Source organism: Cyrtonyx montezumae, unplaced genomic scaffold (genome assembly GCF_038088225.1).
Source record: "Cyrtonyx montezumae isolate F1298 unplaced genomic scaffold, pur_monq_1.0 scaffold_14, whole genome shotgun sequence".
Classification (NCBI taxonomy): Eukaryota; Metazoa; Chordata; class Aves; order Galliformes; family Odontophoridae; genus Cyrtonyx; species Cyrtonyx montezumae.
Window position 1 is genome coordinate 2,711,798 of NW_027071870.1, and position 22,473 is coordinate 2,734,270.

The window sequence follows — 22,473 nt, forward strand, 5'->3', positions numbered from 1 at the left end:
CGGCCGCCGCTCGCCGAGCAAGCAGCCAATCAGGCGGCGCGCAGCACGCCGCCCTCCTCTCATTGGCTCTTCCAGCAGCGGAAGTGGGCGCTGTCGACAAGGAACGAGCAGCGGCCGCCGATGGAGCGACCAATGGGAGGACGGGGACGCGCACACGCTGCGACCGCATTGGCCGGCGGCGGGGCGTACCGTTGTCCTGGGGGCGGAGAAGGAAGCTCGGGAAGGCCCGGCCGCCCCCGAGCGGGCAGCTCGGCGCCGGGACGGGAGCGCGGGGCTCAGCCGGCATGTGGGGCGGCGGCAACCCCGGCGGAGGTGGGGCCGGAGCCGCCGCGGCGACGGTCGTGCTGAGCGGGACCCGCGACTGCTTCCTGCACCTGCCCGCCGTGCTGGCCTCGCAGCTCCGCCTGCAGCAGGTACCGGGCCCGGGACGCCTCGTTCGGAGCGCGTTGTCGGGCAGCGCTGCGGGTGGGCGGGACGGTGCCGGGCGCCGTGCCTGTGGCACGCACCTCCTCGGTAACGCGCACACCGCAGCTGAATGTGGCTGCGGAAAGCGTGGGGTCAGCGGCACTTAGAGCAGCCCCGGGTTGTGCGAGGAGCGAGATGTGTGGAGGAGAAGCGTTGTCCGTGTGAGCGCAGGTGCTTTATGTACTCTGTTGGGTAAAGCAGTCTTGAAAACACGCTCTCCAAGCATAGGGCGGTCTCAGTGAGAAAATGGGATGAGTGTATTCCGATTCCTAAGTCTGGAATGGAAATAACTGAGCGGTTCTGAAGGAGGTGGGTGTAATCATTTTGGTGTGAGCTGATACGACAGCTCTAAGTGCTGCCCAGCTTTTGATAGCCCTCCTGGGAACTGTGAGAATCTTAGAGTGCACAAGAAATGTAATCATATGCCCATGTTTTATTTTCCATATTTAGGAAATAGAAACGACATATTTCTTTAGGGTATACAGTAGAATATAAAAGGAGGGAACTACAGAAAGTTTTATTTTTCTTATTTACTTAACAACCTATAGAAGTGGAAATTTTATAAAAGATGTAGTCAGTATACAAGAGTTGTGCAAATAGGCAGCGTGGAGAAGAATTCTAAGAAAATCTCAATTAGTAAGAAGTTAATTGATCTGCCAGCATCAAAAATTTTCTGTCATCCCAAATAGAATCACCCTTTACCTGTATCGTAAACATTGCAAGTTATTGTCACTGAGTATTAACTTGTGCCTAAAATCCAGAAAACATTTTTAAGTTCCTTTCAGCTTTCTGTGCAGATACAGGTTAGTGATCTTTCTTACCTGGTTTGATAATAATTCATCTTGTTTATCTGAAACTCATAGGGCCAAGCTGTGAAAGTGTCCTGTGGTGATGAGCCCATATACTTGAGCTGGATGGAAATAAGGCATCGAGGTCACCGCAGTGAAAACATTGCAGAGATGAACAGGCATTTAGCAGAGAAACTTGGCATTACAGATGGAGAGCAGGTTTGAAATTCAGTCTTCTTTTTTCTTTTTCTCATTCTGGGTTTAATTTTTTTTCCCTCATTTTCCCTTTCACTTATATCCCTGTGCCCCCCCCCCCTCTCATGACATGTGGTTAAATTTGCCTCTTGGACAATGTGTTTCATTAGTTCTAAATGACTCTTTCATTGGAGAAAAATTCCCAGAGATGGGCAAAGCTTTGTGTTATGGGACTGTTAATATCTCAACATCCAGATTGTGGGTCTTTTATTAATATGAGCATAAAGAGTAATACCTTTCTACTCTTGTTTGTTTTATTCTACAACTTGTTTTTCTGTGGTGTGTTTATGTATTCATGTTTTCTCACATGGTAAATTTTATTCAGCGTAATTTGTGGCTTAAAACAGTGTCTCAGCTTATCTTATTTACATTTCTAGCATATTCTCTCTAGAAATGATATATCTATTTGCAGAACTGGAGAGATCAGTTATATATTGATCATTTACATGAAGAACTAGTGTTTGTTATCAGCTGCAGAAGCTCTGGATGCTGTGTCCATTCACTTCATTCACAGATTGTTGAAGTCATGAAGTCGTAGTATGGCCTGGGTTGAGAAGCCCGCTTGTCGCTGGCCTCCACCCAGACGTAGAACCATTGATCACAACCTTTGGCTGCAACCAGCCAACCAGTTCTTAATCCATCCAACAGCCCACCTTTTAAATCCATACCTCTCCAATTTAGAGAGAAAGATGTGGTGAAGGACCACGTCAAAAGCTTTGCAGAAGTCCAGGTAGATAGTTCCCAGGCATGTGCAATGTAATCCATCTCTAACATGCTGAACTTCCATCTTCTGCTTATGAATTAGCTTGTGTGGTTAAGTACAACTATGTTCAAGGCAGTGAAAACATATAATGAAGATGTCAGTTTTTTTGATGAAGTTTTCAGGTAGAGTTTTGTGTGTTTAAGAAGTTAAATGATTTTGAAATACCATTACTTCTGTCAGGTATTCCTGGAACCCTGTTCACATGTCTCCTCCTGTCAGCAAGTAGAGGTGGAACCGCTCTCAGCTGATGACTGGGAAATACTGGTAATAAAACCTTTTCCACTGTTCATGTCATTTTCATACAGATGACAGAGAATATAGATACAAGCTTTTGTTACAATCCCCTCTTCTTCTCTGCTCCTAAAGAAATGTGGATTCTCGTTGTATTCTATATTTCAAAGGTATTCAGGTATGTAGCTTATAATAGTACCACATTTTCCCAGGAACTGCACTCTTCCTCTCTTGAGAAGCATCTTCTGGACCAGATCCGAATCGTGTTTCCAAAAGCCATCTTTCCTGTATGGGTTGAATACCACACTCACATTTACATCAGGATTGGTAAGCAGCAGCGAATACTTTGGTGGTGCCTTGAGTAAGCTGTTTTGCTATTTTGTGAGTGGATGCATTCATTCATCTGCTTTGTTCATACTCAGGTACACTTATGCCAGCAGCTCCCTATGGGAGATTAGAACCTTGCACAGAGCTTCTGATATGCCCCAAAGCACGTGAGCTTGAGGAAAACATCACAGACATGCCTTCCACAGAAAGTGACATCTTACTCAAGAGTTTTGTGAAAAATAACATGGAGCAAGACGAAACTGTAAAGGAGCCTTTTGCCAGTCAACCTCACTTAAATCCAGGAGTCCCTGAACAGAGTAAGGCCGATGCAAATGTGACGTTGGGCTCAAATGTTCTCCCAAATATGTGGAGTTTCATAGGGAGCATTTTCTCTCGAACAACTGAACAGAAACAAAAGACTTTGTGTGATAAAGATGAAATGAGCACCTTCAAAGACAAACTGCTGAACTTAATTCACATGGATTCCATTTTTAGAGTATGTCAGTCCCAGCCTCCCAGCGTGCAGAATGCATCAGCCACTCATGCATTTCTGAAATACAATGCTGTTCATATTTTTCCATGGAATTTAGAATTTACTGATTTGGATCCAAATGCTGTAATATCTTATGGGAAAATTAATGAGCTGCTTTCCCCCAGACAGCGTCATCAAGAAGCAAAGCAAAATCTACCATCTGAAAAGCAAAAACATTTGGCTAGTACGCAAGACAAAAATAATTCCAATAGCATTCAAGCATCCAGAGAGGGATCTGTTGTTCAGATCGTTTGGAATGGATTTGAAGACCTAAAGAGTGTCATAGAGTATGGCAACGGTGGGGAAGCCCTGCATGTTGGAAGAGTTTGGGTCAGTTTGAGCACACTATCTTTTGGGGCTTTTTATTGGTTAACATTTGCTATTGGATAACTGGAACTAGCTAGCTGATGTGCAGCTTGGGGATAGGCTTCACGTAAGGGTCTTGAGTAAAGTCAATCAAATAATAATTGCTTGAGCTATGCTTTGCTGAGCCATCTCACTGATATTATCATTATGCAGTGTACACTGGGTTTCTGCACCCCTGGCATTTTGGCACCAAACAGGGAAAACTCTTCAGCGTTGCTGGAGGTGCATATATTCTTCAAAACGTGTTGGCTGCCATACATGAGAACATGAAAGTATCTGTTTACATACATTCAGTAATGCTTAATGAAGTGTTTCTTCATCAGGTATTGCTCCACAATATGCTCTGGACTCTAGGTGTCATCATGCTATAAAGTAATGGCATAATGTATCCTATTGTTACCTGATGTTTACAGATGTTTTTATACACTGTTGAAGTTTTCCTTATCTTACAGTACTATCAAATAATCAGCTTTTATATCATTTTAAATCTCTTGGTCTCTTGTATATTGTTTTCTATAAGGTGACACAGTCCCATTGTGCAGACAGTGACTTTTCAGCTTATTCTGACAGAACTATACAGCCTGCCTATGTTTCTTTCTTTCCTGGAAACGTATGCAGGAGTAACAGAAATAGGTCAAGTGCACTCCAAACCACTATTAGACTATTTTGATGTGTTACACATCTCACCACTTGCTTACTCTTTTATCAAGAATGAGAACAAAAGCCTGCTGTATTGTTTACCACAGAATCATTTGAGATGAGCGATTTTTCCAAATGTCAGCAACCATTAAATCTTTCAGACTTCATAAACATTTATGAGATCCATTTCCAAATTGAAAACACTTGAAACAACACAGAGTATTTGGAAAGTAGTTTCCTTTTTAAAGGGCAAACTCAAGAAAATTGGATTTCTGTCTATACTGAAAATGTGTGCAACTTTGATCTGTATAGCAGCCTGTGTAGAATTAATTGCAATCACCAATTGGAGGGGGGGGAGTTGTTATTGTTTTCTCTCTCTTTTTTAGTTTATTTTTTTTTTCAAGATTGTTTCATTCTTGCAACATTCTAAGAATTAAGAAAATTGAAAAAGAATTCCTCTTGTCTTATTTAAAGTTAATATGACAGTCAACTGTAGTAGGTATTCTCAAACGTACTATAAAAGGCACGGAAGTGTGAGAGAGAGAACGGGATTTGAATGCCAGCATCAGTTTTATGGTTTCTTAAATCTGTTGTAAATTATAATGAATAAACCATCGATGATCAAATGTAAGGTTCTTTCGGTGTTGAAGGAACTGTTGTACTCTATATGCAATGTTATGGTGGTTTTATTTTCTGATATTTTCCTTTTTCTTTGCTTTTATTTCAAATACTTCAGATTCCAGATGGCCTGAGAAAAAAGCTCTGTATCGGAATGCACTCAACAGTCCGAATTAAGTCACTCGAATCTGTTCCTAAAATCCCAGTATCTCTTAGACTGCAACCCAAACAGAAATTGGTGAGTTGATATTCTCAGTTGTGTATTTGCTCATAGGTGAGGAAAAAATAATGTTGCGCTGCTCAAAGTTGTTTGTGTTGTTGGTTTCTTGTGTGTTTTTTCTGATGTTGTTTTTGTTTGTTGTGTGATAACTTGGAAGTTGTCTATCGTGTATGACAGCATTCCAGAGGAATTTGTTTTGACTTTTTCCTTTATAAGTTGTTGAAATCAAGAATCACAGAATCTAACAAAGCTTATCCAGTAGTACTATTCTGTATTTTGCTCAGTGATACTTTAGCTTGTTGAACTTTGTCTTGCACCTGGTAAGTACTTCAAAGAGTTCTGCATTTTACTTGTAAAAAATTTTTCTATTTAAAGGGCATGACAGAAGTCTAAGTGAAGGAGGTAGAACCTCCAAACTTCTAGCTTCTTCAGTCCATTGGTCAAATGCTGTGTAGTGCTTTTTAAATCACTGAATCTTGCTTTATTTTCAAATTGTGAAAGTCTCTTATCTATCAAAAAGGATGTTGCCATCATGAGGACACATGCTGGTAAGGAGGGGGTGCATGTTCTATTTAATTAGATCTCAAATATAAACAATTACTGTCAACCTAGCAACAGTATTCAGCATTAACATTAATACTGGCTCTAGCCCACCACATCTTAACTGTGTACATTTAAGTGTATAAAAACAAAAAAGAAGAAAAAGATTAATAAATTTAAAATGGAAATATCCATTTTTAATCCTTCTAGGTGAATACGTGCGTATGCTCTTCAAACCTTGCAGTGCCCAGTGGATTTCCTAAGCAAGACAAGTGCAGTCAAATAATTTAATTTTTAATGTGCTGTTTTGATTTGAACCTTCTTTTAATGCTGCCTTTTGTGGGGTTTTTTTCCTCTAAAGGTTTAGTTTTCTGGAGTTGTATAATTACATCTCTGTTTTCTTGTGAGTGAGTTCTGAGTGTCAGTGACAGTATGGCCATACGTAGCACCATTTTTCACAGTCTGTCAAATGTAGTTCTGGAGTGAGGAATACTTCACCATATGTTTCTCTCTGTGAGGTACTCAATGAGTTACTTGCCACGTCACTTGCTCCTCACACTGTAAATATGGCATTTCCCATCATCGCATTGACTTATGCAGGCTTTGTTCTTCATCCCCAGTATTCAGTTTTGGTTTCTTAGCTACAGAGGAATGGTTGAACTGCATTTTTTTTAATATATATATTGTAGTTAAAATAAGTACTCTGTCAGTAATTTGCTAAAAGCACACAGCGACTTTGTATGATTTTGTGCCTTGAATACAGGTTTCTCACTTATCATTTGAAATGTTTTTTGTTCTTGGGGGGGAAAAACAAGGTCAAAAGCAGGAAGAAATGGGACAGCATCTTCCATTTTCCTTTCTATGCAATGCCTCCATAATCTCAGTTGATTCTTCTTTAGGCAGGAGTTGTGCTTCTGTGATTAGGAACTCGACCAAAACACAGATTCAGTTTGTTTTCCTGTTCCATTTACCTGGGTTCAATGATTCAATCTCTTTGCCTGCCAACTAGGATTTGGTGGTGGTGCCTCTGATGTAAATGAGTCCAGGGTTGTTTGTAAAGGAAGCAGGGTTTACAGGAAAGGTGGGTATAGTGCCTGCCCCAGGGTTAGTGAAGCAGGTTGGTGATGGTGCTCACTTGGTGTTGTTTCAAACCCAGGAGCAGAACAGTGCTTTTAGATCTTGCAGTAGAGATAAATAAAAGAATAAACACTTATTTGTGCCTTGCATCAGTGTTGCAAAGATAAAACCCTTAAAGGTGGAGGATGAGTCAGTTGTTGCCATAGCAAAGGCTGGGCAGGCACTTTCTATAAAAGCGTGTGACAGAAGTGGTGATTGTTGGCATAGTGTTACCTTCCAAATAAATAAAACTTTCCATCTTCTCTCTGCTACTGTAAGAGAATCAAATGCTCTATGAATAGAAGAACAGTCTTAGTAACACCTTATTTCATGTCCCTTTTTGTCTCTGTTTTCCTATGTAGTGTAAAGATACACTGGAAGATGATGTTAAATGTGCTTTCAGTGCTTGGCTGAAAGATTCTACTACTGAGGATCTTCCATGGATAATGACAAGCACAAACTGTATACATCTGCATACTGAAGAAGGCAAGGACACATACTGCCTCATGTTGTAGCAATCTTAACTGTCCATTAGGAATTTTATTTAGGCAATATACTTTTTGTAATCTCTCTATGCACCATTTAATGTAACATATCTCTTTACACTCAAACTGTAAATATGGGTTATTTTAATAATAATGATTAACTTCTTTTATTGTTTCATTTTGGATTATATTTAGTATTTTTGAGTATATTTAGTATTTAGTATTTCTAAATATATTAATATTTTCTTGAGAAGAATAGAAGTTGAATTTATTAGGCATCTTAATAGTTGTTCCTTCTGTTTTTACAGGAATGAAGGAGTTTGTCCTTAGTGTGGTGGATCCCACTCACACTGAAGAAGTTAAGGCTGAGAATACTTTTATAATGAGTCCCAGTTTGCTGCAAAGGACTAATATACAAGTAAATATCCCATAATATCAGGTATCAAGTAATTTAAATTGTTGTATTTTGTTACGAATAAATTATATTTAACATGTTGGTTTCCCATTTTAAATAAATGTCAGTCTTCTCATTAAGTTCTGTCCTCATTCTCCACGTTATTTTACAGCCTGAGGCACTGGTAAGATTCCAGGCTTCCAGATTTCCATAGTTGTCATTGAGTTTCATAGTCTGCATCAAACTCTCTGGAAAATCAGAGCAGAAGGAAGTCAGTATTGCCCAGGTTTGAACATCACATCCTTATGTGCAGCTACTCTTTCTCTTAAAAACATAAAGTCACATTAGAGTATATCTGGCAGAACAGGAGCTGATTCCAACAAAGATGGGACACAATGCCCATTTAAACTTCATTTCTGCTTTTATATAGTTTGTGTCCTCTGTTTCTTCTTCTTTTCCAGAAAACTTAAAAAAAAATTGGGATTCAGGATTCCATTAATAATGCTGGTTGAGCCAGTGCCCTTGACTCTAGGGTAATGGTTATAATAGTAGGATAACTTTTTACTTCTAAACTGACGGAGTTTGATTTTAGCAGAGAATTATGGTGTTCTGTTTTGGCTGTTTAGAATAGAGTTTTTCTGCAAAGTCTAGGGTTCCTATTGAGGAAAAGTAGAAGAGCTTTATTTTTATTGGTATTTGAGAAGTAGAAAAGTCTTCTACAAATGGTGAAAGTGACCAGTGTTAAGATGAAAGGACAGTGTCACCTACCAGGCTGTTCCTGCATGTGAACCATGCAATTAGTCCTGTTTGCCAGTTTAGCTTTTCAATACTTGCTCCCTGGTAAACTAGACTGTGACAAAAGGCAGGTGTTCCAACCAGTTGAGTTTCCTTCTCTGACTGATCATCTCTGCCAGCACTATGAGGAGGATACAGTGAAAGGAACTAAGTTACTAGTGGGGAAAGATAGAAAGGCTGCATACTCTGGCATAAGACAGCACTTACCTAGTTACAGTCTACATCACTGCAAACACTAGATTCTATTTTGGAAATAATTTATCCATGTCATTTTACCAGTGCATCTTTCTTTCAGGCAAATTAAGCTTCAGCAAAGCATACTTGCAGATTTAATTTACAGAGATTCCAAAAAGGGGGTAGTTGCTTCTCTACTCTTCTCCTGTAGTTGTGTTTAATGTAAAGTACTAATGTTTTCCTTTGTTCTAGGTTCTTTTACATCCTCTAACTCAAAAAGCCAATGACAGCCAACTGCCCACGAATGATATAGACAGAACTCTTCCTTACCCAGGACTGAACCATTTAGGGTGAGACATCTTCATAGTAGAACATGCATGAGGGAACAGGAATTAATGAAAAAAGAATACATTGGCGAAAGTGCACTTTTTTTTTTTAATTGAGACAGAAAGAGCATGATTGTGCAACATTTGGTATTCTGGCTTGTGTCAGGCTCAGCCCTTAACATAAAGCTGCTGTCATTACTAGATGGGCAAATAGTGGTGCTCTCTAGTAAACTTGAAGTAGGGTTAGGTAAGAGGGGACTTGTGTGACTTGTGGTAGTATACTATTGGCATTTTGAAAGGCAACTGAGAATGTGAGATTGAATAGGCAATGAGAGCTGACCAGGGGTTAGTGTGACAGGGTAGGGATGTAGAAAAGAATCAAAAAACCCCACTTCATTTATTTGTTTTGTTTTTCATGGTACAATAGAAAGTACAAAACAGATAGCCTTGCTTTTGGTGAACCTGAATGGAGCACTGTTGTGTCAGAAGAGGCAAAGACTTATGACAGGTGAAGGATAAAGGTGTCTGCAAATGAACTGTGTGCTCCTTTATTTCTGAAAGGCTGAGTTCTCTGACTCAGGTGTGCACCACGTTTCACCAATTTGTGGTGTGCCTTAGGAGGTTGCTATTTGGACCTTCCAATAGGTGATATCCCAAAAGCTGAAATTAGCTCTGTTGTCTGAGACCCACTTCCTGCTAGGGTGATGAACATTGTGTGATTAATTGTTCAACAGCAGGAGTGTTCTGCACTGTCCGTGCTCTTATGTTGCCTCTACAGATTAAAGGTGCTGTCTGTTCAGATAGAGTTGTGAAAATGTGAATTATTTTGCATAATCAACATTGGAACCTCACTATACAACAAGATATTACCATTTGCATCATGTGTACTCTGGTCCATTTACTGTTTCATTTGCTGTTCAGGGGAGTGGACAAATTAGGAACATCTTCATTTGAACACATAAGCCACAGTCTTTTGGGTCGTCCTTTATCTCAAAAACTGGCTGGTATTGCTGTGGGACTGCGAAGTGGAGGGGTGCTTCTCACAGGGGGAAAGGTATGTGTTTTACTGTTCTGCACTTGCAAACTCCTTAGTGGTTTTCCATAGTTACCAGAACAGTTTTCAGTAGTTGGTATCATTCAAATTTGAGGAATTAAAGAACAAGCTGAAAAACAAGCAGTTGACTGAACAGAGTTGGCACAGTAAAACATAATATCGTATTATTTATATACTCACATGTAGTGTGTGTATATATGTGTGTATGTATACATGTATATCCATCTATGTAGGTAGATATAAAGATATAAAGATTGGTAGCAATACCATTTCAGTTTTCTCTTATTTTCTAACTAACATAAAATGTCGGTATAGCCAATGCTCTGATTTTCCTGTTATCTCTTACGGTGGCATTTAACACCACATTCCATCGTAATAAAACACTTTAACACTGGAAAAAGTAGACTTACAACACTTATCTGTTGTGGATGTATCCATGCCAAATTTGGCTTATGTTTCTTGGAGCCCATGGCTTCGGTCTCCGCCACGTGATGCAGAGGCAGAATACGTGTATGCTTCTGAGGAGTAAAACCAAAGTGCTCACAGCCTTCCCTGCTTAGCTGGTGTGTGTTTTGGTAAGAGTTGCACAGAAACAGAAGCAGCTGTAACTTTACATGAGCTCACATTTATTTTTACAGGGAAGTGGAAAGTCAACATTAGCAAAGGCCATCTGCAAAGAAGCATTTGATAGGTTGGATGCTCATGTAGAAGTAATTGATTGCAAAGCTTTAAGAGGTATGATAATACCTGTTTCTTTCTCAAGCAATTGCTGAACGGCAAAGAACCGTAGTTGTGAAGTTACTGTATTTGATCTGTCTGATTTTTCCATTTTGCTGTTGAAATAAGCTTCCCTGCAGAAGGAAATTTATGTCTGTCAGCATCTGTCTCATACCACCACTGCATTCAAACCTTGTTTATTTTGTTATAAAAGAGGAGGAGATCTCGGGATTAAATGTGCATTTCTTCATCTGTGCAATCTGGAATAAATGTTAACATTGTTAGAGAATGCCTGTGTTAGTGAAAGTAGGTATTTGATAGAGCACGTAGCCTGATGTTGATTATGCTTTAAAACAGGTATTTGGATTTGTCAAAGCAAAGGTAGTGTAGCTGAATCCCAGTGGTGGAGTATTACCTGAGCAAGACATGCCAGTCTGATTTTTATTGTTATTTACTTATTGGCTGGTATATTTTATCATTTAACTGTGGGGTTTTTTGGTTTTTTTTTTTTTTTTTTTTTTTTTTTAGGAAAAAGATTAGGAAACATAAGGAAAAATGTGGAAGAAGCTTTTTTAGAGGCATCGTGGAGACAACCATCCATTATTTTAATGGATGATCTTGATCACGTTGTTGGAGTACCTCCTACACCAGAGCACGACAACAGCCCTGAAACAGTTCAGAGCAGCAGACTTGCTTTTGGTAATGCTCTACTACCTGTATCTGGAGAAAAGCATAATGCAGCCTAGAGATTCTGGCACCTCAGTTGTACTGTCCTAGCTGGACAGTTCTCACTGTATCATTAATGCCTCTGAACAGTGTGGTGTGTTTCTAGAGTGGAGTTCATAACACAGAAAAGTAATGTTTTGTACCCTATGGCAGACATTGTTGGTTGCCTTGCAAAAATTTAACTTCTAAACAGCACTTTTGATGGCATTTAATAATAGAATGTACTGTCCTAGAAAAAATAGTTGTACTGTTTGGTTGGGATGTTGGGGGGATTTTCATTGTTCTAATTTGGCTTGGTTTTATTATCTTGATTAAAAAAAAATAGCCTTTAAACATAGGAATAAAGAAAATATTTTTTATATTTTAAATGCTGTTTGTGTATATAATGGCTTTTCTGTATATAATGTATATAATCAAATACAGAATCATTTTGTTATTTGCAATTCGTTCATCAGTGTCTTATCTGTTTAGTTTTGAAAGATCTGGTAAAAGAAGTTACTTCCTTGGGGAGTTTGATTGCACTAATTGCTACAAGTCAGTCTGAACATGCCCTACATCCTTCCTTGGTCTCAGCACAAGGAACTCATATATTTCAGTGTTTCAAATGTATCCGGTCACCAGATCAGGTAAGTTTGGGTATTTATTAATTTGATTAAAATGTTGTTTGCCTTCCCTGCTGTCTACAATACATTACTGGGCAGCTACAGAAATTGTAGGTTACGCTGTGGGATGAGAAGAAACCTGAATATCTTAGAAATGTGTTTCGTGATACTTAGACACTGCAGAACTCCTATGTGATAAGGCTAAAAAGTAAACCAGTGAAAATTGCCAGTTGGTCTCACTCTCATTATCCTCAGCGGAGAGAAAAAAAGGTGTATTCAGAGCATGCTTCAGTTCAATCTAAAACAAGTTAGGCTGTCCATGATAGGTGTGGTGCTCCCTTGTTGTCTGTAAGGGAATTTTAGAGGAGCAACTTTGAAAGGATACATAGATCACTACAGTTAGATAAATGAGATTAAGCCTAAGTGTGTTATTGTTGGGTTTTCCTTCTGCTTCTCAGAAGAATAAGTATGTTCTGACTTAATGTTAAAATGTTACTAAAACTAGATTTTATGAGAAGGTTTGGGATTACTTTTCTGTATTAATTATATTAATTTAATTTTAAGAAATTTAATTTTAAGATAGTCCCTTTTGGAACAGTAAAAAGGAAAGAGGGAAGAATGAACAGTATGACTCAAGTAGTCATAACACAAGGAGTTCCTGTCTTCTTGGGTGCTCATGTGCTGTTGTTGTTTTTAGTACTAAATAGATGAATAAGGATGAGACACCAGTGGGAAAGGCAAGTTCTTGGAAGATAACCTTTGAATTTGTAAAATTGCTTGGTGAATTCCTTGAAGTTCAGCTGAAGAGCTGACTAGTTCATTTTCATACCTATTCAGATTTGGTCATTTGAAGATTCCATGATAGAAAAATTTCTTTCAACGTTTGAGATAACTTGTATGTATTTGCTCTCTGAACTTCTGAAAGCTGCATCAACAGAAAACTGAACATACACTTTCTGCCCAATTCTGTTTTTCAGAAGCAGAGGTGCGAAGTGCTCTGTTCCATAATAGAAAATAAACTGAACTGTGATATAAAGAAGTTCTCTGATCTTGATCTCCAATATGTTGCAAAGGAAACAGAAGGTTTTGTTGCTAGAGATTTTACTTTGCTGGTTGATCGTGCCATTCATGCCTGTATTTCTAACCAGAATGCATTTCAACATGATGGTATGTTTGCTGTAATAATATGTTTCACATTCTAACTTCTGTTGTCCAGAACTGTTCAGAGTACACAAATGAAAAGCCAAATTTTGGTTCATTTTTACAATGCCTTTAACTGTTACGTATTGTGAGGAATTTGTTACTCTTAAGCTATGTAGCTATATATATATGTATGGACTACATAAAGACTGCTCTTTTTTTTTTCCTTTAAAGCAGAACTGATTCTGTCAACTGTGGATTTTCAGAAAGCTTTAAAAGATTTTACTCCATTATCTCTGAGAAACGTCAGCCTTCATAAACCTAAGGACATCAGCTGGGACAGGATAGGTGGCTTAAAAGAGGTGAAGCAGATACTCATGGATACCATCATGTTACCTGCAAAGGTGTGTGGTTGTTTTAAATCAGTTACTTGAACTCTGTGCGTTTTGTTAGTAGGACAAAATCATGCTTTTTAAGAGGCAGCATGATATTTGACAGAAGGAAAGTGGGTATGATTTTTTTAAGCTGCTCTATCTTCCCAGTCTTCAGCTGCCATCCCCATACCCTTCAGAAATCAAGCACTAGTGATTGTTCAGTGCACTGTAGAATCATTACATGTTTCAAGACATATCACATTTGTTGTTATTTTCCAGTATCCAGAATTATTTGCAAACCTGCCTATACGACAGAGATCAGGCATCTTACTCTATGGGGCACCTGGAACAGGAAAAACACTGTTAGCAGGAGTAGTTGCTCGAGAGAGCGGGATGAATTTCATCAGTGTCAAAGTAAGACGAAAATGGATTGATTCATTATTTGATTAACTGTGTTAAATAGCTCAGTACAATAGCTGTGAGTATGTGCTTGTGAAGGCAAAATACCAAAGTTAAAAACTCACTAAAAATAGTGTCTCTGATCTAAGATTTCTGACTTTCTGGAGCTTCACAGTTTGACTGCTTATTTATTTTATTAATATATAATTTTTCATTAAGCAGGATAATAAAGTTTAATTGGATCATCTTAGTTTCCCATCTTTTTTATAAAAATAATCCTGAATTTTGGTTCCATGGAAGTTGGCCAGTGCCTTTTAAATTCAGTGTAAATGGTTTAGCCCTGTGATACAGTAGCACATTCTGCTACATTGGAATACTGTTGGAGTGCTGACATTGGTTACGGTGTAGCACACTCCAGTCTGTAAAGTCAATACTGGTGTTAAATTACACATTAAAGCAAAAAAATGTATATATGTGACACAATTCTTCTTTTTACCTCTTTTAGGGACCGGAGCTGCTCAGCAAATATATTGGAGCAAGTGAGCAAGCAGTTCGAGATATCTTTAACAGGTTGGCTTTGTAAAGATTTCTGATGTTTTATCAGTAGATTTTTATTGGTTGAAGCTCCATGAAATGATTTTGTTCTCAGACAGGTACAGTTATCAAATCATTTGTGGGAAAAAAACAAAACAAACTCAGGGGTCAAAAGTTGCCAAGATCTGCACATTGTCTTTTAGGATCTTTAAGAACAGTTGAGATCAGAAGTTGATTTTCCCATTTTGCTCCACTTCAGAGTGCTTTGATTCACATCACAAAAGTGTATTGGAAAACACATCCTGAATTCCTTTCAGATAAGTCCAGGTTACAGAGTAGTGTGCTCCAACTAGCAATGAACATTGTACATAGGATCAAAGTAGACTTGGTATTGAGGTCCTCGGTGCCCTTAGTTGTGTTTTTACAAATCTGCCCGAATTTGAGCCTCACTGCTTACTAATGTAAATGTATTCTTCATATTCTTTGCTGCTTGTGTAGTTTACGGTGTAGGCAGTATTTGTATCGTATAAACCAAGACCACATCTGAAGAGGTTGAATTTTAACACATGTGAAAGCTTTAATACAATTGAGTAATTCAGAATGGGAAAATGGAGGAGAAGATGTCATAGAAATGAGCAGTGATTCCATCGAGAACAAATTCTTCCAAACCTCTAGCTTTTATAGGAGACGAGTGTTATTATTCCCTAGCTGTATTTAACTGGATTTTGTTTGTTTTTAAGAGCTCAGGCAGCCAAACCTTGCATTGTTTTCTTCGATGAGTTTGATTCTATTGCTCCTCGCCGAGGTCATGACAACACTGGAGTTACAGACCGAGTGGTCAATCAACTGTTGACTCAGTTGGATGGTGTGGAAGGTTTACAAGGTACAAATTCATCTGTGTACCCCTTCCTTTCTTGCACAGCTGTTTAGTAGGTGTTAATGGCATTTTCTTGTTTTTTCCAAAGGGGTTTATGTACTAGCTGCTACTAGTCGCCCAGATTTGATTGATCCTGCTTTGCTAAGACCAGGTCGACTGGATAAATGTCTGTACTGTCCACCTCCAGATCAGGTGAGGAAACAAAATATTTTATGTGAGAAACCAGGAAAACTGGGAAACCGCTGGGCTTCAGTTAATCTCTATTTCTTTTTATTTCAAATCAGGGCAAAATTGGATTTTTTTGCACAGCTCCAGTTGTAGGTAAAAATTCACTCCTTTTAGTACCAATATGTTGGTATAAAACTGAGGCAAGACAAAAATGTTTATCACAGTCTTAAGAACCAAATCATATTCCAGTGATTGTGACTGATTTAAAAATAAATAAATAAATAAATGTTCTGAAAGAGTAAACTATTCTGCAGAAATTAGTTGCAGGGTCATGTTTATAATTTTCTGTATCTTCCTAATTCCAAATCCAATTGATCTGCTTTTTGCTTGAGGTGGTGAACCCATTGGCTTTCCCTACCCTTGATTATCTGTAGTTTTCAGAGCAGTTTTGTTCTAAATTCTTCTGGATTCTACCCTTTACTCACATTTAATTTTGTATATCGAAGTTCTTTTAAGTCAGGTGTGTCACTCACTAGGAGGGGAATTGTTTTAGTTTGTTTTGGATCAGACCTTTAAGGCTGTACAAGGCATGTCTTTGGCTCCCTTTTTATGATAAAAATATATACATATAGTTGTGCTTCTCATTTTCAGATTAATTGGAAAGATTAACAAATGCCACATCACTTCATTTTTAAATGCACACAATGATATCCCTGTATGCTCTTTTTAAAATTCTGGTTTAGAATATGATCCTTAAGTAAATGGAAGTGCTTACCATATTTCTGTATGCAAAAGGAAATATGCCTAGCAAAGTTCAGCTTCATATTTTGTTTATATGACATATATAAAAATCTCAGCTATTAGGTGGCTATTTAGAGAAATATGTTTCTGTATTCTATACTGTTCAGTGCAGTTTCTCTTAACCTCATCAGGAAAAGGTAACAGCAATCATGCCCATGTTTTAAAGTTTGATTATTATTCAATGTATCCAAGATGTGCTGTTATTAGGGTATTATCTTCTTTAAAGGAGGTAATTCCTCCCCCAGATAGGAATTTGCTTCTGGCAGCAGCAAAGCACTCTGTAGGAGATGAGAAGGAAAATAACAGGATGCTTTACTGACAGTTGGTTGTAATTTTTTTTTCTCTTAACAGAGTTCACGCTGTGAAATCTTAAAAGCTCTCAGTCATTCTCTGTCCTTGGCAAATGATGTGGACCTTGAGTATTTGGCTGCAAAAACAGAGCACTTCACGGGGGCTGACCTAAAAGCTTTATTATACAATGCTCAGTTAGAGGCAATACATAATTTAAGCTCAGGTTTAACACAGGTAAATAATACAAATATTAAAGATTGTCTCTTTATTTTTCTATGCTGGTATGTTTGAAAGGGTTAATTCTCTCCATTGTTTTTTCAGTGAAACTGTTTAATAAGGATGAAAATCTCAATGTGTGTGGTATTGTGTGAGAATAATGTAAAAAATTAGTCTAAGTACTTCTTAAAGACGACATTTTTTTCTTCAGTTTTTGTGAGAAACATTTAATGTAAAAAAGACTTATTTTAGCCAAATGTATTGGTGTTATGAGAAACGACTGATAGACCAACAGGAAGGATCCCTTAAAACTTTGGAAGAGTATCTACCAAATTCCATTTTGAAGTGATGCAATTAAAATGATGAAAGAAGTAAGGAACTGGTGGGTGTTATGGAGAACTCTTGACAGATCTAACGTGATCTGAGGTTAGGGGAGGTGTGGAAAGAGATGGTGATATCTGAAGGGGCCTTCCAGGGTCCAGCTAATACCCATATTTCCAAGGTACAGGATCCTAATGTAAATTATTATCCCTTGTGAATTACAGGCTCCTTTCCTCTTCTAGCTTCAGTTCAGCTTCTTGCCCTCGTATTTTTTTAATGCCTGTTTTGTTCTAGCTGGAGAGGGGCAGGCATGGCTTCCACTACTTGGAGGTCAAAGGAAATTTGAGGTTAGTAGCATGAAAACAAGGAGAGCTTGTATTCCAAAAGAAAGATTTCTAGAAATAAATGCAAATCAGTACTTTCATTTGGAATGTACACAGAATATTTTAATGCCTCTATATGTTCTGCTCTGTTCTTTGTCACAGGATTTTGGTTCTAGTTCTGATAGTGACTTCAGTCTGTCTTCCATGGTTTTCCTAAACCACAGCAGTGGCTCAGATGACTCAGCAATAGATGGAGAACCAGCACCTGAGCAATCTCTTATTTCTTTAGACATGTCTGAGTTGCTTCCTGAAGATCCAAGATCCAACGTGTATCGTCTTTATTTTGGAAGTTCTTACGAGTCAGAGCTAGGAAATGGAACTCCTTCAGAACTGGTAAATCAAACTCTCAATATTTTGAATTCTTTAAGAATTATCAGTTGTGAAGCAGAAGGGAACCCACAGGGTTTTATAAACACTATTATGTCTGCTGTGTCCTTCAAACTCTTCAATCCTATTCTTTGTGGTCCAGTGTGGGGACCAAGATGGGAGATTCCATCTGACAGAACACAATATGAATTTCTCTACAGCTTTGAAGAACTTTTAAATCAAAATGCCAGAATATTGCTTAATGCTTTATTATCAGGTGAGCTGTATTCGTAGGAAGTCTTACTGTCTGGTGTAATGCCTTGTTGCCTTCCGAAGTGTTCTTCGTTTGCTTGTTTTTTAACAGAAAAAAAAGTTTTGTCACTGAACAGTCACCATCCAGCTCTCAAGAATTAAGTTATACAAATAAAAAAATATTTTTTTTTATTTCTTGTAGACTGATAATTAATGGAACAATCCAATCATGGGATTGCATAAACAACAGAAATAAATATTAGCTTCCATTGTTGTTCTTAGGAATAGAATTTCTGTTGTTGCAGCATTGCATTGCACAGAAATCAGTGCATTCTGTGGCTGTCTTGGAGGTAGGGATGTGCTGTTGCCAGCCTGCACCTGTGTCACGGTGCTGACCAGACTCACTAGGCTGTCAGGTAAATAGAACAGAACAAGCTGTCTCTGAGCTCCTTATAGTGGAGATATGACTTCAGAGATCTCATGTGATCCATGCATTCTGGGGATCTGTCGTAGGATTGTATTTACAGGGAGTTACCAAAGATGGTGGAATCTTGTTTTCAAAACTATTGTATTCTTAAAGCTAGAAATAACTTCCTTTGATACTGGAGGATTTCTGACTGCTAAGTCTCGTAAGGTGCTTTTGTGTTATATCTTGTATTATACATGATAGTGTTCCATTAATGTATCTTTAGAGACTTACATTTTCCTCTGTGGAATTTCTTCTGTGAGGCTGCAAGGACTTCCATCTCTCAAAACTGTTGAACTTCAAGGCTGCTTGTTTTATCCATTGCATAGAGAATTTGGAGGTGATAGAAACTTAAATGTTTTAATTCCATGCTAACTCTGTGAACTTTCTCAGATTTCAGTACCACTGAAACCTTCCTTCTCTGTCTGTGCAAAAGGTTGTGTGGTATATTTTTGAGAGAAGGTACTCCTTTTCTGGTGGGAGCAAGGTTATAATGAATTAAGTTGTAGGAAAATTAGCTAAATCTTAAAGTTCAAGTTGCTCTTTTGGACCCATAATAATTTAACTTATTTCTCTTTGTGTTCAATGCAGAGCTCTTTGTGTTTGTCTGGACCAAACTCTATAACTCATGATTTTACCAACATCTCTCAAAGAGACACAGCATCATCACAACCCTCAATGCTTAGAACAATCTCCCAAGAAGACTCACTGGAAAATAATCAGGAGCAGCAAATAGAGCACCTGAGGACAGAAATCAACGCTATCAAAGCCAATTACAGAAGCAAGAATGGAGTATGGCGGGTTTTTTTAATATTTAGTCATAACACTTCATTTCCACCATGTTTCATTATATTCTAATTAGTAATTTATTCAATAATATTATCTGTAACATAATAAAAATAAAGATGAGTGATACCTAGTTTGGGTTAAATAAGCCAGGCATGTGTTACTGATGTAGGGGGAAGCAGTGATTTAATTATAATTGTGTAATGGGGAGGTTCCAGAGCTACTGATGCTCAAGGCAGTGAGTCTTTGTTTCTGTGGCAATTTCTCACTATTTGCTCATGGTCTGATTTCCAGGAGGATAGCACCCTTAATCAGTCCGTGCTTGCCAAGAACACTTTAATTATTACCCAGTCCCATTTGATGACTGCTCTTGAGGGTATAAGACCATCCATTAGCCAAGAGGACTGGAAGAATTTTACTGAATTGTAAGTATTATTATTTATTATTATTATTAATTGTGAGCTCAAGTGGAGATTTGGGCTTTCCACATTTCTTATTCATCAGAACCACAGTAGTTACTTTATGTCGAATGGCAGAGAAATTGAGTGGTTCCTGACAGCAATTTCTTCACCAATACTAAAGCTATACAGAGGGAAGGGGAAATTATTTTACCACTGTTTTTTGTTGTTTTCATTAACGTAGGATCTAGAAATTCTAATCCGAGACCCAAACCCCCTTGTATTATGTTAAGAGCTGTATCAGTACAGAGGATTCTGAATCTTTAAAACTGAAAGCAAGGTCCTGCCTGCTCCCATTGAGTTTCTCTTCCCCACTCCTCCACACTTTACATTCCCCTCTAAATAGTAATAATTAAAGTGTGTGTGTATATAAAGAAATAATAGTAATTAAAACAGTAGAGAGCTTTGTGCTCTATTTTGTCTTGAGTCAGAGTAGTGGATGAAAACTTTTCCAAGACTGCAAGTTTGAGGAAACAGGTGCTCTTCATTTCAGTCAGTGTATAATTTGTTGATAGTTCTGTACTGCATTACTGTGTATTTTCAGGGGTATACACAGACAAAGGGATGTCAGACTGATACACTGCTGTCTTTTATTGTTTCCAGGTACAGTAATTTTCAGAATCCCAAGAGGAAAGGACAAGTTGGGTCAGCATTCAAACCAGGACAAAAAATGACTCTAGCGTAGTAACTTCTAATGTGGTTGTAATTACTAAGCTGTAAATGGAAGTGACAAATGAGAGCTTAATATTTAAGTGATTACATTAGATTATTTATATTCATATGGGTTTATTAATGCAGCGGTCGAAGAAAAATGTCTTTCTAATTTACATGCTGTAAAATTATTTCACATTTTATTTTGAAGAAAATTGTCTTCCTGCAAATTAATATTAAATTTTTTGAGAGAACTTGTGTTACGTTACGTCCAGTTGTTTGTCACAAGAAAATTAAATTTTGATTTTATCAATATACAGCTGCCAAAACCTAGTAGTGATCTCCCTGTCTGTTTGAGTAAACTGCACTGTCTAATGCAAGGAGTGATGCACAGATGTTCTGTAGAGCTTTTCTCTAATGGCCTTTGGAGGACTTAGAGAAGGGTGGTGCTTTTTCTGATGGGCTGACAGTACTAGTAAGTGATGCTTCCAGAGCAATTGTCAGCAAAAAAGAAAACTATTAAGGTAAACCAATGTAATGTGCTTCACTTTTGCCACCATTAATTATTCAGAATAGTGTCAAGTTGCCTCTCATAACAACCATATCTTCCTAACCCTGTCTTCTTGGAGAATTGAAAGATTTCTGATGTAACGTAGGAAAGCTTCCAAACCAAAGGTCAGGTTATGTTCACAGCTACTTTCTTGTGGTGAGATTGTTTAAAGAGCAAGGGAAAGGAAAGGACCAGAAGGAAAATGTACTAGAGATGTTTGCGATGAGCCCTTTCCACCTTTGACAACATTTTGCCAGTACTGAGGGCTTTTGCTCACTTCTTTGCTGATCACCCTTCCCTACAGTACTGCCCCTGCTGCGATCAGGTGGTACGCCCGGCTTTTATTGACGTTGCCAGCTGATGCTGACCTTTCCCCAGCAGACAGCCAGCATTTCCTTGTAGTCAAGGGACTTCTGAAGGGACAAGTGATAAATATAGATACGAGCACTTATCTTGTTTTTAATGTGCAAGGGACACTTTTGCCAACGGGAATTCCATTCTCACTGCTATCCCAGAACGTTTAAGAAAGTGCTCCGAAAGTTTGACTCCAAAAGCGATTCATCTTTGGAAATTTCCTCTTAACAAGTATGTAGATGCTAAATTCTTCTACTACTGCCTCGGAAAGATGTACCTCTTCTGGAGTGATCCAGGATTCCAGATTGAGTGTGCTGGTGATGTCTGACAGGCCTGTGACACACGGCTGCAGCATGCGTTGGCAGGTGCTGTTGTGAAAGCAGAGCGTCACAAGCAAGTCAGTGGGAAAAGGTGATCTGAGTGAGCTGGTTGTGCTAAAGGCTGCTTGTGCCAGAGCAGTTATCTCTATGGAAAGGCTCAGGTGTCTGCATACGGATAGAATGTTGTAATTCCCAATGATCAAAACTGCCAGGCTTGATTTTTCACAAGCCAGGATGTTAAGTGCCATCCTGCGTGTCAGGGTTTTTGATCAGTATGCTCTTCTGCTGTAAATTGTGATTGTTTTTTGTTGGAAAATAGAAATTTTGCTGTACAGTTAAAAAAAATCACAAGGTACTCACAGTATAACTGTCAATCCTTAAGGAATCAATTTTTTTTTAATTTCCAGATTGAAAAAGAAAAAAAAATAGCATTTCCCAGACCATTTGAAATGGAATTATGGTCTGAGCTGATCACGTTAGTGTCAGTGTTTCTTGACAGACATCACCAGCTAGAATTCTGCTCACCAGTTTTGAAGCGTGGCAGTCACCAGCCTGCATGATGCAAATCATAGTGTGCTTTAGGCTTAAAGCAGATTCTGGATTTCAGTTTGGCCAAACGAGCTTTTGTGTGGAGCGATCTACATTTGATGTTGTACGGGGAGATCCTCTTCTTTTGGCACCGAGGAAGCCAAG

At 38.4% G+C, this 22,473-nt stretch overlaps 1 protein-coding gene across 1 annotated transcript; it reads left to right on the forward strand.

The window, feature by feature from the left end:
• The first annotated feature begins 245 nt into the window (after positions 1-245).
• PEX1 (peroxisomal biogenesis factor 1) lies at positions 246-21,002 on the forward strand. The gene is made up of 24 exons (XM_065731286.1): positions 246-413; positions 1,329-1,472; positions 2,452-2,535; positions 2,715-2,829; positions 2,925-3,691; positions 5,103-5,222; positions 7,223-7,346; positions 7,654-7,763; positions 8,961-9,058; positions 9,956-10,088; positions 10,727-10,823; positions 11,334-11,504; positions 12,003-12,157; positions 13,111-13,300; positions 13,511-13,677; positions 13,927-14,061; positions 14,552-14,616; positions 15,321-15,463; positions 15,546-15,649; positions 16,778-16,951; positions 17,740-17,970; positions 19,253-19,453; positions 19,742-19,872; positions 20,509-21,002. Exons 1-24 carry the CDS (start codon positions 285-287, stop codon positions 20,588-20,590), a joined length of 3,870 nt encoding a protein of 1,289 aa, XP_065587358.1. The 5' UTR covers positions 246-284; the 3' UTR covers positions 20,591-21,002.
• Positions 21,003-22,473: the final 1,471 nt, after the last annotated feature.